General features: G+C 37.8%; 1 protein-coding gene across 4 annotated transcripts in view; it reads left to right on the top strand.

Moving 5' to 3' along the window:
* Positions 1-17,874, top strand: part of LOC103129234 (roundabout homolog 2-like) — a 187,102-nt gene that overhangs the window by 133,167 nt on the left and 36,061 nt on the right. The window contains exon 1 of one of the 4 annotated variants that reach the window (XM_016664914.1): positions 9,414-9,894. The exons of the other annotated variants lie outside the window; for them this stretch is intronic. Within the exon in view, the coding sequence (XP_016520400.1) occupies positions 9,696-9,894 (199 nt within the window). The 5' untranslated portion in view covers positions 9,414-9,695. Of the gene's footprint in view, positions 1-9,413; positions 9,895-17,874 lie in introns of those variants that run through there. 4 annotated transcript variants of the gene reach the window in all.

The raw sequence follows: 17,874 nt of genomic DNA on the forward strand, positions 1-17,874 counted from the left end.
CTTTCTTTTCTTTCAGAGGGTATTGAAGCCATTTCACAGGTGAACTGGTAAAAATTTCAAGATAAAAAGCTGAGTGAAGTGAAGTTAGCACCCTCACCTTCAAATCACAAACAAAATGGTGTCAAACATTTGTGTTACAAAATTGTTTTTTTTTGTGCTGCTATTCTTTTAAATATATAAATAAATGTTTTCAGAGGCCATCAAAGGTTTGGGCTGGTTAGCGCAGCAAACATTTTTGTTCGTGCCGCTATTGTTTTAAACGTTTCCAGAGGTCATCAAAGGTCAACGAGTCCAAAGCTATAAAACTTACAAAATCCCTCCTCCACCTACATTAACATAACCAAATAAAATTTATATAAGTTACAATAACTGTCATGTGTTTATAATAGTTTATGCAGCTAAAAAATTTCTGGTACAGGTGATTGACACCAAATTTGTTTATTTTTGTAAATGTGTGGGGGGGCTGGTTGACCTTTGATGACCTCTGGAAACGTTTAAAACAATAGCAGCAAGAACAAAAATGTTTGCTGCACTAACCAGCCCAAACCTTTGATGGCCTCTGAAAACATTTATTTATATATTTAAAAGAATAGCAGCACAAAAAAAAACAATTTTGTAACACAAATGTTTGACACCATTTTGTTTGTGATTTGAAGGTGAGGTCAGCTTTTTATCTTGAAATTTTTACCAGTTCACCTGTGAAATGGCTGCAATACCCTCTGATTGAAAAGAAAGTGTGAAAGTTTGTTTGGAGGCGTTGTCCTCCCGTGAAGGCAAATCTCCGCCCAGTTTTCTTCTAGTTTTGCACATTTGCAGTTTAATCCTGACACCTGTGAACAAACCTCTTCTGTTCACATCCTCGCCGGAATATTTCCCTGGCACGTTTCCAGGACTAACTTTGTTTGTATCCATTACAGATCTCTGACCTCATTCGGCTTTGAATCCTGCAGGCTAAACAGTCTAATTCTCCCCTCTGCGGAATCCTGTGCAGTCATGTTGCCGCTGTGGTCTAAGAAGCAGCTCACATTTTGTGTCTTAATCATTGTTCCAACTGCAGCATATTCAGGAAAACATAACCATGTTATAGCTTACTGTGTCTCTTTGTCAGACTGAGCTTTAACAGGCGATTCAACTGATCCTGTCAAAACATTTAATATGGACCTCAAACACTAATATTTAGTTTGACCTTCAACTTTGATTCTACCACACATTTGCTGTAGCATTGTGTTGATACCACAGTAAATGTCACAAGATTTATTTCTGTCCAGTTTTGCATTAATTTTTCATCGAGATCTGGTATTGATGATGGGAGAGTGCCAAAGATTCTCATAGGCATTAAGCGCCCATCTCTCTGGAAGAGGGTAAATCTGGACCACATGACCTTCTTATGTCACTTTAGTGTCTAATCTTCATGCTCTTTTTGAAAATGTTATCCCTTTGTCCTAGTTAGCCTCAGTGATTAGTTTTCTTATGGCTTCCCAGCTGATTAGTCCCTTGACCAATCCCTCGAGTGTGGAAATGTTCATACTTGACTATTAAACATCGCCATGAGTTCTTCTGTTGTTTTTCTTCAGTTTGATGTCACCATAAGTGATCGCAGATCATAGTCGTTCGGGTATGAACAGACTAGAAATGCAGCACTGGCGTTACATATTTCATAAAATATTGTCTTCACATTACTGGGTTTTCCTGTTTTGAGGTCTGGTGACGAGGCAATTGTCTTTTTAGCACTGACAGGTTTATCATGAATGAGACTGAGAACTCTGTTCTCCCATCATCCTTTGCTATCATCGCTAGGCCCTTACGTGTGGCCTTGAGTCTCTCTCTGCTGAAAACCAATTTCCCTGACAGCGTCACTCTTATTTATATCGCCCCAAAGACGGAGCGCCAGCTCTGTGATACATCTTCATGTCTTCATGTTACACATTTCATCTGCTTGGTCTTTGTGTTGAGAAAGAAAAAAAAATGATTGAGGAAGTAAAAGATTCCTGCACTTTTAGCTGGATGCGGTCTTACACATCATCTCTGTGTAGCTACAGAGTTCAAATCCCACAGCAACAACAGAGAGAGAGCCCAAGATTTGCCTTGAGGAGAGATTCACTGGAGATAAAATTAGATGTAACCACGGCCTACATAATGCTTCCTTCCAGCTTTAGCTTCGCAGAGGTCAGTGGAGGATTCTTTTTTCACATTCCAATTTCTTTTCATCTCCCTAATCTGCTCTGCTTGACTGTAGCCATACTCAAAGGAGCGGCTCTGTTGGCCGTTCTTGTCAGGTCGGGAAGTGGAGCGATCTGGTGAAGATCCACTGGAGCAGAGGGTAAGACTTGAGCCGCTCCAAATTACAATGACTGTGTGCCGAGAATTCAATTAGAATATTCAGACTCACACCTCCAGTGTCCTCTCGGTAATAGGCAGGACTAGCGGATACAGTTTGGCTAAGTGCTAATAATAAGCTGCTCTCGCCCTGTCAAACACACTCAGCTTCATAGTGAAAGAGCTCATGTTTTTCTATCTAAATGAGTTTTAAAGTTTGCTGTTTAACATTGGAGGAACTGTCTATTTATTTAAATTAAGATTTATTTAATATTTCCATTTAACTACCTATGATAAAAGATTTTATGTACCATTAGCCTCACTACACCAAATAATAAAAGTATGCGGGACTGTATCTAAAGTTTTATTTTTGCTTGATCTTCTATTTTTTTCTAAATAATCTACTATTCTCAACTGTTTTTCCCCTCATAAAGCCATGTTATCTTTTTATATATTTGCTTTTTGCTTAAAAGGAGGAAAAATGTAAGCAAATGTTATTATTTGTAAGTTTACAAATGGATAAATGGCATATTGACAAAGTGAAATGTGATGAGACTGAGCTGGGAATGAACAAAATAAATGTTAGTTTAGTCAGAGTGGAACTCTAAAGCAAAAATATTTTGCTGTTGTATGGTTCAAATCATATTGCGTTAATAACAATTATTAGTATTTAGTAATTGCATGTGTGGCTTCGGAATTTTTTTGTTGTTAAAACCTGATTGAGACATTTACATTTTGAGCACCAATAAATGTGAGCTAATCTTTCAAATATGGGAAAAAACAAAACTGTGCAAGGTAGATTATCTAATTTAGAGAACATTCATCAGCTTTTGGTTGTTTTCTGCTCCCTTACATAGATCTCACTGCACTCTGCTGCTGCTGTTCTTAAAAAATGTCCAGACCAGAAATTTCCTTACCTTCCTTCTAACTTTAGGTACATCTGTCCACTTCAGCTTTTGAAACCGGCTCAGACACTGCTTACACAGCTTTTTGAAGGAGAATTGACATCAGTTTTGCTAGAAGCAGACAAAAAAAATATGATGATGAAATTAAACTAATTGTGTACGTAAGCTCTCATTTAATAAAATCAAACTCAAGATTATATTTTACATATATATCCTCTAACAGCCTTATCCCTTACTGGGGTCGGGAGGTGCTGGTGCCTCTCCAGCTAACGTTCTGGGTGAGAGGCGGGGTACACCCTGGACAGGTCTCCAGTCTGTTGCAGGGCAACACAAAGACAGACAGGACACACAACCATGCACACACACACTCACACCTAGGGAGAATTTAGAGAGACCAATTAACCTAACAGTCATGTTTTTGGACTATGGAAGGAAACCAGAGTGCCTGGAGAGAACCCACACATGCACAGAATTGAACCCAGAACCTTCTTGCTACAAGGCAACAGCACTACCAACTGCACCACTGTGCAGCCCTAAAATCAAACCACTGTAAAAAAAAAAATAAATAAAAATAAAAATCATTATCACACCAAGAGCTTATTTTTCCTTATACATGCGAAGTCTTCTAAACTCGACATATTTTCTCACTTTTGTTTTTTCCAACTGGTAATTTATATCCGCTCCCTTACACAGATGACTTAGCCTTCAGATCATTTCGTTATCTTTATAAGCAAACTCATAAAAATCCCCTGTAAGCTCACTAACAAACCCTCCCTGTTCAAATTACTATAATAACTGTCAGCCAAAACTGATGGCTTGATGATCTGTGAAACCATTGCTTGTTTTATTGCTGATAATATGATTCATGCACAGACATGTTTTATGTAAAGTTCTGCCTGAGCCAGAGTTAGGTCTGTTTGTCTAAGTTTCTGTGCTGAAAAGAGGGGAGTGGAGGCTCTACTTTACTTTTCCTCTGCTCAGGATCTTCAAAGAGATTAGTCACTAATGTTGGCTTTGAAGTGCCACTCAACTGCAGTTTTGATATTGTATTGCTTTATAGTTCACTGAAATGTTCATAACAGAAATATTCTAAGTGCTCAGTTAGTTTCCATGGTAACGGCAAGTGCCTTTGCCCATCAGCAGGAAGGAAGCTGAAATCAAACACAACTTTCCAATCGAAGACCCCAACTCTATTAAGTGAGCCATGGCCCAGGTGGAACTTTAGGTTATTATTTTGTTTGTATGGGATACTAATTCATATTTTAGATGGATTTCTGATTCAATAAACAAAATATCTACAGTTACTAATAGAAAAAAATGGTCTAATAAAGGTGGATCTGTGGATCTGCTCAGTTTACACTGCTACAATGCTCTTAGATCGGTTGAAAATCTCATAAATAATGATATTGTTCTGATGACATGTTGAATGAGCAGGAGCTTCTTAAAGAGACAGAAGTCCAATTTCAAAATGTCAAATTGCCAAGTCAAATTTTTTTTAAGTTATTTTTGATTTATACAGCATGTTTTTAACAACTGAAGGTAGCTTCTATTGTCTGCCAGAGTGCAACTTAAGGTAAAATGGCACTATGTGCCCAGAAAATACATAAATACCGGCCCTTTAAGAGATACAAAATTTGTGCTGTTAAAAAAGGACAAACAAGACAAATCCTAGTTATTTTTGGCTTTCTCTAAATATCGTCAATTATTACCCTCTAGCTTTTATGCCTATGTAGTTTTTGTATATCTTTAAAATAATACTTTGAATACGATGGAGACTAGAAATATTGTTTATTGTTCATAAGTGGGGAAAAATCAAGTTCAATGGCAGATTCACATAAAAATAAGTGAATATTTAGAACTATCCAAACAATTCAACTAATAATAATAATAATAATAATAATAATAATAATAATAATAATAATAATAGAAATTATTATCCTTACTACCAATATTATTATTTCCAAAATATATATCCGAGTTTTCCTTTGTTCTTTAAGTTACCAAAAACTATGCAAATCTATATTATGTAAAATATTCCTTGCAGGTTATATTTCTTTCAGTAATAATAATTTGCTAAATCTATTTCCTAAAGGAGAATCACAACCTCAGAGACTTTTTTTTCTGCTCTATAGTTTGTTGGGAGTCTGATTATGCGCAGTGTGTTGTTGATTAAAACAACCACAGCATCTGGTTTGAACACAAACACGCAAAGAAAGTTGCACAATTTTCCACAGTAACATTTCACTATTCAGAACTTTGTTGTTCAACTAGTTTGATTTAGATGATCACTTAAAAGTTTTTTATTCACTCAAGTTGTATTGTGTGTTGCTTAATAACTGACCAAAACCTTATGATTGGCTGTCGGCATGTAAATACAGTTTCTAATGAAGAAATACTTTAGTCTTCATCCTAAATCCCTGCAGATTTCTGCAGAAATAGCAAATTCTTGTGGCTTTCTACAGAAAAAGTGTATATTTTGTATCTTTCCATATGGCGCATAACCTCCCTCCAGGACTGTTTGAACAGAAGCAACTAATAAACCTTCTATTGTCTGCCAGAGTGCAGAACACTGATGCTAACCTCCAGAATGTCTGCTGCTGCAAGGATTCCAACATCTGACTGCAGTTTGATGTTCCTGCCAGGATGTTACGTGATAGGATGGTTATTTTAATCAGCCTCCACAGGCCATGTCGAGCCTGACGCTAAACAGATGCTAATGTGAGGCCCATTAAAAGACACAGGGAGAGAGGGGATTCAGCATGCGCAAGCAGGCGGAACAGCAACAGCCTGTTTATCGCTCCAAACTTCAGGCATCCTGCGAAGCGCCCCAGCTTTCTTTATTCTTTCTACCCCTCCCCCTCCCTCACTCCCTCGCCCTGAAATGCTCCGTTTTTACTGCTGCCGTGCGATGCAACTGGGCGTTCCCTGAAGAGTTTGTTGAACTGTCTTTAACTTTGTTGTTAATCATGAAAGCTAAGCGGAAAAGGTTATTGTGGGGAAACAGATTCTCACACCCATGTTTATGTTTTGTAGCTTATTGCTTTGCATTTTGCCGTGTTTGGGCCCCCCTGGCGCGCTCTGCTTAATAGCGCCAACCCTGTTTTTATGAATACCTACTTGGGATGTTCAAGTAGGCATATGAACTTTATAAAGTGGATTTTAACAGAAACAAGGTCACGAAGAACAATAGAAAACAAGAGTAAAATAATAAAAAAATACAAGTCTAATGAAATAGTTTTGAGCTGCTGTTTTTTTTTAAGGTTTTATTGGCTATAGTGGCCTTTATTTGAGAGTGGTTAGACAGGAAAGTAGGTAATGACACAGGGGGAAGACTTGCGGCAAAGGTAAACGGGCCAGGACTTAAACCTGTGATGTCTGAATCAAGGACTAAAGTCTCCATATGTGTGTTGTGCTTACCCACTGTGCCACCACAGCACCTTGAGCTGCTTTTTAAAAATTCTAAAGAACCCTTTCTTATTAATTTGGGTTAGCTGCTGTTGCTGTCACTGTCTATCCCTTTATGATCACAGTGTAGTCAGGGAAGACTGTGGTCATATTTTCTCTAATTCAGTGGCCTAAGTGCCAGTATTGTTTAAGTTATAGAAACACAGGCAAAAAATATTGTACTGTTTTAGATTGGACCATCATTATCGTCTTAGTTTTATTGGAATTTAGGTGGAAATAAATGCTGGAAAAATAATGATCAATGCTGGTGAAACTTGAACAGTTCATCTTAGGCATGTTCACCTAAATATCATTTGCATGTTAAAGTAAAGGAATTGAAAGTCAGTACAAAAATAGATTAAAAAAATGGACTTGGAGCTTAACCTTGTAAAAATACATAATATCCACCCTTTAAACTCAGATGGGGTTCCCATCTGAGTTTAAAGATGGGAGTTTAATATCCACCCTTTAAACCCATCTGAGTTTAAAGGGTGGATATTATGTATTTTTCAGAAGTATAGTACCATTTCATAGCACAATCAAGGAACCATGGCATAAAATATCCAGTGAAGCTTGCAACCAGATTATTTATATAAAAGTTTACTTTTTTTGAAAAGCTTTTTCACCTGAGACTTTGTTTGTTCTGAGTTTGAATTGTATATATTCTGTGGATTGTGGGCTCTGACTGATGCTTTTTTGGGGGCTCTCATGTATAGCTGAAGAGGCAGGCTAATTGTCCACCGCGGACAGGAACTGTCAGGTTGTTCGACAGCTACTGAAGTTTCTGTCATAGATGCTCTAAAAATATGACAAGACTCCACTTAGTGCTTGCTGAGTTGTGTCAGGGTCCAAATGTGACAGTCTTTAGCTTGACAGTTGTTTATCGGATTTACTCCCTTTTTTTGACAGTCAGTGCTTAAGTTTTTGATGTCATATTCATGGAAGTTATTTATTAACCTTATTCATTACCGATGTAGTAATTTGTTTGATTCTTACAAGACTGGGTCATGACAGCAGACATTGAGCATGTACCTTCAGTGGAGTTGTGGCTTTTTCTCCATTAAATATCCAACATTTTCCTTTTAAAAGACAAGGTGTAAATATGTCTAGTAGCCTAGTTGTAAATGGTTTACGTAGAGTAATATATACTTTTTTTTACTTTCTGCAGGCAGCAGTACACTGGGTGCTGATGCAGTGCGACATTGACTGATAATCCCTATACAATACAATATTATAACAGAAATATCATACAGTTATAAGAAGTAGAAAAATCTAACTCAAGACTGGGAAATAGGAGGAATAGGAAGGTTGGTTACTAAAAGCCACACGCAGAACATTAACATATTACTATAAAGTAACTGGATTATTCCAATTAAATCAGAATTAAAGATGAATAACTATTATATTCATAGATTTGTTTGTTACCGTTTAGTGATTCACTGATGTCCAGCGCCGACCCTTCACCATCAGACGTTGGAGTCTTCATTGGTTCCTTAACTTTAAGGCTAAAGAAATTACGTTTCATTAGAACCAGCTCCCTCTTCTTCATCACTCCATCTGGCTTCTTCCTTCAAAACCATAGATAAATTGCTTAAATCCTCACTGAAATTGCTTTCAACGTCCTCCGCTTCTGTGTACTCAGCCTTAGTTGTTTAAGTTTTGACTTACCCTCATTACATCACAAGATGGCGCCGGCATTTGACTATATTACTACAGACAAAAACTGCCACACTGCATTTATAGTAGTGTGTGAGAAATATTTATTATTAAAAGTATTTGTGTACACACAATATAAGCAGCATTAGTTCATCTTTTTAAATCACGTCAGGGATATTTGAAGCGCCTAGCATTTAAGTCAACCGAGTCAAGAACATAGATCGCTTAACCAGATGTATATTTGCATACCGTTTCAGTAGTTTATTTGTGTATTTATTTAATTGCAGTAACTCTTAGCTTGTGTAAACATCTTGTAACAGACTGGCAATACCTTCAAATGGTAAGTGGTTGTAGTAAAATTAAAATGAGTTGGAGGGAAAAACTTATGCTGAGTTTAAAGCCTCTAAATGGAACTCCAACAATCTGCTCTCTGTCCAAGGTGACTCAAGTGGAAATATCAACAAAAAAAAAGACAAAAAAATAATCTGTTCCCATCTTGTATATTCCTGAGAGAAAAATGATTAAATCCCAAATTGCAACACTTTCCCAAGGTTATAAAATGTGTTTCTGTCCACTGGGGAAATGACTTGTTGTGTGTTTCTTCTGAGCAGGCAGTATCTTTTTCAGGGGAAATGTTTTGTTTCATGCCATCCTGCTCAGTGGGATGGAAATGAAAGCCATGAAATAGACTTAGCACAAGGGAAAAAGGGGAATGTGGGCCCGCTTTGCCTTACCCCTGCTTGGCTGTCACCCCATCACCTCAGGACCAGGGGATGCATGGGGGGCTTGGGAGGAGGAGGTATTGTGAGACCGCCAGTATGTCTGAAAAGAAGCCCAGTGTGTTTTCTACAGGAACCCCACGTTCGCTACATACACAGACACATCATAGGAAAAGACGGAACATCCCAAAACTCTCTCTGAATATTAAAAAGAGACTTATCACAGATAAATAGGCCGGGAAGATGAAAGACAGTCGCTCCATTGAGCAGCAGAATGGTGAAGTTCAGCATCTTCGGTGTGTGTAGGGTCCCCCCTCTCCCCCCCATTAGCATCCCAGTGGATTCAGAAGGATGGTGAAACCGGCAGGGGTTTATGTACTTAGCAGATCTCAATAGCAGTGGAAAGAGCTACTAGTTGGAGGTGTAGCAACATTTGCAGTTTGTTTTGATTATTTTTGAAAAGGTCTGGTTTAAAAGTTCTTAATTTTCTTTGTTTTTTGAAAGAATATCTGAAGTGGAACTAGGAGGATGGAGAACTGTGGAATCTACTCTGTGCTTCTTTGCTTCTTCTGCTAAGAGTTGCTGAACTGGAAAAAAAACAAAAAAAATTTTTTTGTTTCACAGCTCTGAGTCTGTGCAGTGAACACATACCGCCATGCAGGTCGTGTGTTTTCTGGTAGTGGTGTTTGCGGGGCTCGTCATGCTTGGAGTTCCTAAACACCATAAAGGTTTCCGCAGGCACCCCGGCCTCACCGCCTTACTGAAGTCTCAGTGGTGTAAGCGGCTTCGCAGTCAACTTCACCAAAGCCACCAGACCTTGAGGCGTTCCCATAAATGCAGCCAGGTCTTCCTCAGTAAGTATTAAAGTGCTGCGTTACTGTACCATCTTGGAAACTGAGAAAACACTAGGAGCACTTTGGAGCAGGTTTCCTTTCATCCCCTCATAAGTTCTTGGAAGTTGTTTTGTGCTTAAACTCCTCGGAGGGGGGGCGTGAAAAGCTTGTTTCCGCTTGGTCGGATGTCATTTCTCTCGCAACTGTTGCTGTGTTCAAGGTCACAGTGGGAAGAGCAGGACAGAGACTTCATTGTTTGCACAACTTCGGAATTATACAGTGCGCAACGGAATCTGAGGGACTCTGACGTAGCATGAAAACTTAAACTTTAAGAATAGGGGCACAGTCACGCTCAGAGTTCAAGGCTACGGCACGTCGCTTTTAAAATGTGACCTTGATTGGAATGCAACAGTAAATCAGGGGTATAGAGTTTGATTTGAGTATTTTCTAAATCTGTCTAACTATGGAAAGAATACTGAATAGACAAACATTTGTATTTCTAGACTTTTGTCTTTCCTAGTCGTCAAAAAGTCCTATCATCTATCCATCTGTCTTTTTATTTTCTATTCATTTATTCTTCCTTTGTGAAGAAATGTCTGTTATTATTTCTAATGAATGACTGTATTTACCAGTGGTGGGACTTGATTAAAAGTTTAAATCTAATTAATCGGGTTTGCAATTAACTAGTTAAAATTAATTAATTTAATTGAAAACCATATTGTCAAAATCTCAAAAACCTTGATTGCTCCTACATTAGTAAATAGACATTAGAGCCCAGCTGTGACAAAAACATTTAATTTTAATCTTAGTTAAATAATCATATTTAAATTGAAAACTATATAATGACAAAATAAATATTTTCAATTCAAAAACCTTGTTTTTACTCCTACATTATTGAATAAATTAGATAGGAGCAACAGTATTGTTTGTTTCAAATCTGTTTAAGTTTTGCAACCATCATAGTAGTGCATAGTGCTAATGTTTCAAAACTTTTTTAGAAACATGGACAGTGGACTCTAATTTAGGCTTGAAGAGCTTCGCTGACAAGCTAACTCATTTTAGCACCACTTGAGCACAACAATAGTATTTTCCAGTGTCCCTTCAAAATGTTTTTGAAGCTAAATTTAACCCCTAATGGGCCAAATTTTGTCGTCCATTGATTTATTTGCAGATATATCTTGTGCGTCAGATTTGCAGATGTACCAGAAACACGCAATAAAGGTTCCAGTTAAAAAATTTTGTATGTAAAAAAAAAAAAGATTTACTGTGTTAACATGTTTAACACATTAAATCTATGTAATTAAGTAAATGACTGAAAATGACCCACCCTAGTATGTATATGATAATATTGTGTAAATGTGATTGAATGTGAGTCTGGAAGCTCTAAAAAATTGGATATGACCAAGCCAAGACCAAATTCATGTTTGTGTCTGTTTTGGTCTCTTCCTGGATATATTTGCATGTATTTGTTTATTACAGATAATGTGAGTACAGAAATACAAACAGTCTCATGCGTTACATTTGTGCACTTTACTCCACGAAATGCTGCATAACACATTTAAAATGCTTTCATTTAGCAATCAGAGCTGCACTTCCACATACCCTCCAAGGTTGATGGGTCTAAAAATGGACTTTGCTGATAATTGCTTCAATTTTACCACTCTCAGCTATGGGCTTGAGGAAACGCAACCGTTCATTTGGTGGTATTGAGCTGAGGAGCCACTTTGCAGATCCAGGGCTGTAAAAGCTTTCAGGAAAATCAGGTACATGAGGAACCGAGTAAGAATGGAGTGTGTAGGACTGCAATGTAATGTGTGCACGGAGGAATGGGAAATAAAAACATGCTCCGAGTTGAAAAAAGTGCTTCTGTCTGTGCTTTGTGTGAGTCATTATGCTTTCTTTTTTTCTCAGCTTTCTGTAAGTTAAATTTTTTATTAAAGTAGGAGTTGTATTCCTCTTTCAGCTAATACTTTAGTTTTAATTCAAACACCTTGAAATTTTATTTAATATTTGCATTTGCCACTGTTTATATGACACTGATAAAGATGGATATGCTTTGCACTAAATAAAATGAGCAAAAGCTCTAAAGTCATCCAATGACGAGTAGTGGGGAGAACATTATGCATTATCTTGATGTATTATTAACTCCATCTGAGTTTGCAATTTAAAATTCACATTTAAAGACTCAAAGTTTAAGCCTTAATGAGGTTTATTTTGCAGAAATAAATGTTCTTTTACACTCATGTAGAGGATGCTCTCAGCTTCTGCAGCCTTATTGGAAATTGGAGATTTGCTCTTTGTGAATACATTCGCTGAGTACATAAAAATGTTGAACGTGCTTTGTGCCTCATTACTGGATTTGGAAATCAGCAATGGAAATCTGCTAAATATGACAGAGCAACACAAAGTGGAGCATGAATGTGAAAATGATGCGTAGTTTAAAAAACGTTTTTATGAATAACAACCTGATAATGTATGCATGGATATTCAGCTCATTTTAATCAGACTCCCTCAAATAAAACTCTACATTACACTGGAGAAACCATGCTGGTGCAGCATTATGCTACAGGGATGCTTTGATACCATTGATAGGAAGAATGTGGGAAGTAAATACAAGAAATTTCAGGAAGAACGCCTGTTAGAAGCTGCAAAACACTTGAAACTGGAGCAGAGAGTCCCTTTCTAACAAGACAACGGCTAAAAACATTCAACCAGCGCTAGAATTTAACAGTTTACTGTTTCCTAGTGTAGGAATGGCCCAATCAAAGTTCAGATCTAAATTAAAATATCTGGCAAAACTTCAAATTGTGACTGAGTTTTAGGTATTTTGCAAAAGGAACGGACAAAAGAAGTGAGTCTGCAAAGCAGCTTGGAGATTTTCACCAGTCAGTTCACGTTTTTACTTGTCTGAAAAAATTCATTTTCCTTCCACTTTGTCATTGTGCCCCCATTGTACGTTGGTATGTCATAAAATCCTAATAAAACACAGAGTTTGCAATTGAAACAAAGAGAAAGCAAAAAAAAAAAAAAAAAGAGGTTTAATGGGAATTTTTTTTTCTGAGTGGTTTGTTACCTTCGTATCGGTTTATTTGTCCAGAGACCGAACCCGGTGTGGTCTGCACTCTGCAGGGATTTAGACAAATGTCTGTTCCCAGAATAAGAACAGAATTAGAAAAAATGTAATTTTATATGAAGCCCCTAGTTTTTTCTTATCTTTTTTTTTTAATAATACAACAAGCACTGAAACTGTCAGAAGTGGAAGCCTCAGAGTTACTGAGTCACTCAAAGTGTGGTGTTGATTCTGCTGCTCTGGTTGAGCACACGGCTCGGCTGCTCGCTTGCTTGTGCTGAATATTAGTTCCACTGGTTTTGTGTTGAGTTCAATTTGGGTTTGAATAAATAAACACATGAATAAATGAATAAATAAAAACGTTTTGCAGCTAAAAGTGGATTTGTTCCTGAATTAGTTCGGCCAGCAACCACTGGAGGGCGCTATTTGAAAACAAATGCTTCGTGGAGCAGACAGCAGCTTTAAGCTGAGCCCCGTTTGGAAGATTTTCTGTTCAGTTTTAGTCATTCTTGCTTTGCTTTGCCAACAATTCGGTTTAAAACATTAAAACTATTTTCATTGTTACATTATTTCAGGGAAATCTGCTTTAATTCATCTAAGGTGGAACTAATATCAGAGGCACGTTTTTTAATGGGTGTCCCAAAAAAACACTTATAAAAATAATTAACAGATTAAAATAGAAATTATCACACTAAATTATTTTATTAACCAACTGATTAAAACTTGGAACTCAAGCCTTGGGGGCAATAATGAGCTGCATTAGTGAGCTCTTTTAATTGGATTATGCTAAAATACACGAGCACGTTAAAGACGTTTGAAGAAGTTTTAAACCAAAAGTCAAACGTCTGTGACTTTCACTGCTCTGAAAAGAAACAAGATCCTGGAGCCTATCCAGCTGTCATCAGCACCCTGACTACCTAAAGAAGTACGCAAAATACAAAATGAATGTGAGTTGAGATGTTTTAATTCTGTCTGACATCTGAAGTCAGGTTTGAGGTTTGTATGGTGTAGGTTCAGAACAAGCCCAAGGCTTAATCTACCTAAGCTGCTGCTTGGGGCCCCTAAACCTTCAATTTCAGACATAATTTCAACACTTGCTTATTGAGAATGAGAATACTGTTAAATTTTATTTAACCATTTCAACTTAGATAGATTTAAATATTTAAAATTTTAACTTTTAAATGTAAGACTTAATTGGCGAGTTTACTTGTCAAAATGCAAAGAATCATTTTAATAGTTTGATTGCTGTGTTACCATAGCTGCAATCTGATGCTATGAGTTTAATCTTTTTGTTTGTTCACAAATATGTCTCTGCAAACAACAAGTAGTTATCATTGATTGCTTTTTAAGCTCAGCCAATTAAACTTGGTCCCCTCTCCTCGATTAGAGGGGACAGATACCCTTCCAATACAGATACCAAATCTGTATTGAAATGCTCTTACCGCCTTGGAATGGCCCTGTATTGACTTGACTAAAAAAAAACACAGGTAATTCATACATAACCCAAAATATTGAAGAAACACTAGCAAAGTAGTTTCTTTAATGGAAGGGATGGGTTGAACATTGACCCTTTTTAAACATTCTGTTCAGAATAGAATAGAGCTGGCCATACAGCAAGCTAATGTTATGCTAGTGAGGCTATCAGCTAGTCAGCTTGGCACCAGTAGTTTTAAAACAGCACCCAGGCACTTCCATACTATGTCTTTGCGACATAATGCCATTTTATAGCACAGTCAAGTAACTATGTCACCTTCAGTTATGAAAATGCTGTATATACCAAACATGACTTAAAAGAAACTTAAGTTCAACATTTGATGCCATGAATTTGGACCTCTGTCTCTTTAAGAAGCTTCTTCTCTTTCTGCTTTCAGCACTTCATCAATTGTTCTTAGGAGGGTTAGCATGAGGAGTAGTTTGTATGATGACTTTCTGCTTCACCAGGTGTTTGCTAATTGCTGCTGTGGCTAGTCTGGTGGAGCTGAGTGGAGAAGGAGTAGGGGAGGAGTACTATGTTGGGGGAAACTCAGTTGGAGAATGAAGCTACAAGAAGGAGCTATGTGGAAATAGATAGATAGATAATACTTTATCTAGGCAGTGCTTTGTGAAATCAGCCATTGAGGCGCCCCTGAATGACTGCCAAGGATTCCTCAAACACATGAAACAACCAAAGAAACACCCCAGGTATGTCTTTGATGAGGTAATGACATCATAACATGATATAAAGCTAAGAAAATGTCAATTTTATGTAATACTTCCCCTCCCCCTTTAAACGATGACAGAAACATCTTCCTAGTTTTAAAACGAGAACTTTGTAATATCTTGTTACATTTGGATACTTCCCAAGCGCTCCATTCATAATGGGAAATAATTTCTAAAAATAGCCCTCCAGCACTCAAAGCTAGCCTAGCATATAGCTCTGCTAGGCTACCTTTGGCCTAATTACGCAAAGCTAGTCTAATAAGGCCAAAACTATCCAGCTAGCCTACAGCTAGTAACCCCCACCGGAGCCTGTTGTGAATGCTCAGGCTAGTTAGCATGACCATTGGACAGACGGTAAATCGTTTCTTCGCCTTTAGTGTATTGAACAATTTATACAAGGGGGGTGGAGGAGCTAAATTTTTTCGCAGACTATGTCACATATTATATTGTCACAACATAAGAATTTTTTTTTTAAATAAACATAAAAGTTACGTCCAGCTTTAAACCACAAACCAGAATATAGTTTAAATACAGTGGTAACTTATGAGTTCTACAAAGTGTACTCTTTTTTTCATATTTATTTACTTATTGTATATATTTGGCACTCCCTACTTTAAGGGGAATCCAGTAGGCTGACGCGCTGTGCTCCAGCGCTGCGTTCAGAGGGATCCAGGCGGGAAGAGGTTAATTTTCCTCTCAGACTCGGGTCTACTCTGGGGGTAGAAAGGCGCATTACCAACTGACGAGAGCACTCCGCTTTCTCTGAATGAAACGCTGTGAGTGGGAATCCGGATCCCCTCCTCTCTCAGCAAAAGGTTCGCTCCAGGATCCGTCCGTCCGGCAGCGGAGCAGCAGAGGAGGTGAAACGGGGGAAAAGTGATGGAAAAGTTGCGCTGATCCCGGGTCCGATCCGGTGGATGAGAAAGAGAGAAAGACCGAGAGGGAGGGAAGACGGGAAAGTTTCCGAGCCCAAAGTGACAGATCCAAAACTGGACTCAAATAATGTGACTGTGGACTACAGATTGCTCTACTTCGGTTTGGATTTATAAACTTCCACTGCGGATTTACAAGCTTGTTTTCTTCAGTTTCTGTACAGAGGAAGAAGTGAATGACTTGAGTGAGATCGCCTGGCTGATCAGCGACGGGATGAATTCAAAGAAAGGATAAGAAACTAGTTGTTATTTGATTTTATTTATTTTTTTCACTCGGGCTGAACTTCGTGAACAGAACATGCGCTGAAAGTGCTTCTGTGTTTTCTAGGTTTTGTACGTTTTTATAAAAGAAAAACTAAAGCAACCCCCGTTTTGCCTTTGGATTCAGAGACCTACTTGTCATGAAGGAGTGGATGCCTAACCTGGTTTATTGAATCATTTGGATTACATCGAAGCATTTCTTACAGGAGACGCGCTGAATGATGTCTCCAACTTCAATCGGATTTGTATTTTTCTTAGCTTTTCTCCATGTGAGCTCAGGTAAGTTAGCCATTTCTTTTCTGGTCATCTGTTTGACTTTGCAAAGATGGAACAAAGAATTGCTTTGCTTTATTTATCTCCCTCAAAAATGGAAGGGGGGGGGGGGTGCAATCATTTGTTAGGATTAGAGATGCACCAATCAAGAGATTGGAATCGGCTGATTTTTTCCATGACCAGCATCGACTTCTTTGTTATATTTTTCTCCATTTAAAACAAGCAGAAAATGTAATAATCTGCTAGAATTAGAGACCCACCAACTGAGCAATCAGAATTGGACAATTTTTTGCATGATTAGCTTTGATAAGTTGCAAATCTATTGAAATGATAAAGATTTTGTGACAGACTTTAAAATTTGGTTTTAATCTCAGAATCCTTCCAAATCTTTAAAGAACTGGGTGCAAATTTTCCTTTTCCATGTGGTATGGCCATTATGGGGAAAAAACCAGAATTGGTCAAAATTAGATTTTTTTTTATTTTTAAGGGAAAAACATCACTACCATTCAGGAAAAGTTTGATCGGTGCATTCCTAACATAAAATATTTTCTCCTTGCTGGGAAAGTTTGTCCCAGAACAAAAGTTATTCAAGACATGTACAAAACTGGGACTTTTCTCATAGAAATATTGCATTTTCTTTCACTTTTAGCAAGTTTCTGTTGTAATTTCTCTGGGAAAAACCCAGCAGATATGTCTTTTGGCTGTAAGAGGGTCAACATGGTGGGCAAAAAGGATTGTCCAGCTTAAAGCTGAGCACACAGAAAGTCACACATAAAGTGCTGAGGCCATGTGGGATCAGTGAAGAGAGCAGCTATCATCGGTCATAAAGACAGCCTAAGCCCCGTTGGGAACCGTGTTTCCCTGTATGTCTTGATTCTTCCACTGGTTGACGATTATTGCTGAGTGCGTCTTTTTTTTCTTTATTCTTTTAACTAAAAAAAGCTGCAGCAGATTTTAGTTTCTGTTCCAATTTTAGATAAAATAATTTTCCTTTGATTCAGGTTTGTCGTTGAACTTCCTGATGTGAGCTACCGGCTCTCTTTTTCTCCCTGTGCTGCTTGTACTGTTTTCACATATTTCTCTGTCTCACCCGTCCCATGGCTATCTGTTTAGAGTCTCCAGTCAGAGCTAGCTTGGGGTTTTCCAGGTCAGTTGCTGTAGACTTGAGAAATGAACCATTTCAGTACACAACGTGGAATGCAAGACGGTTTCTGAACAAATATGTGGTGCAAAAGTAGCTAAATTAATGAAATATGTTTGGTCTTG

The sequence above is a fragment of the Poecilia formosa genome, unplaced genomic scaffold (assembly GCF_000485575.1).
Source record: "Poecilia formosa unplaced genomic scaffold, Poecilia_formosa-5.1.2 Scaffold528, whole genome shotgun sequence".
Classification (NCBI taxonomy): Eukaryota; Metazoa; Chordata; class Actinopteri; order Cyprinodontiformes; family Poeciliidae; genus Poecilia; species Poecilia formosa.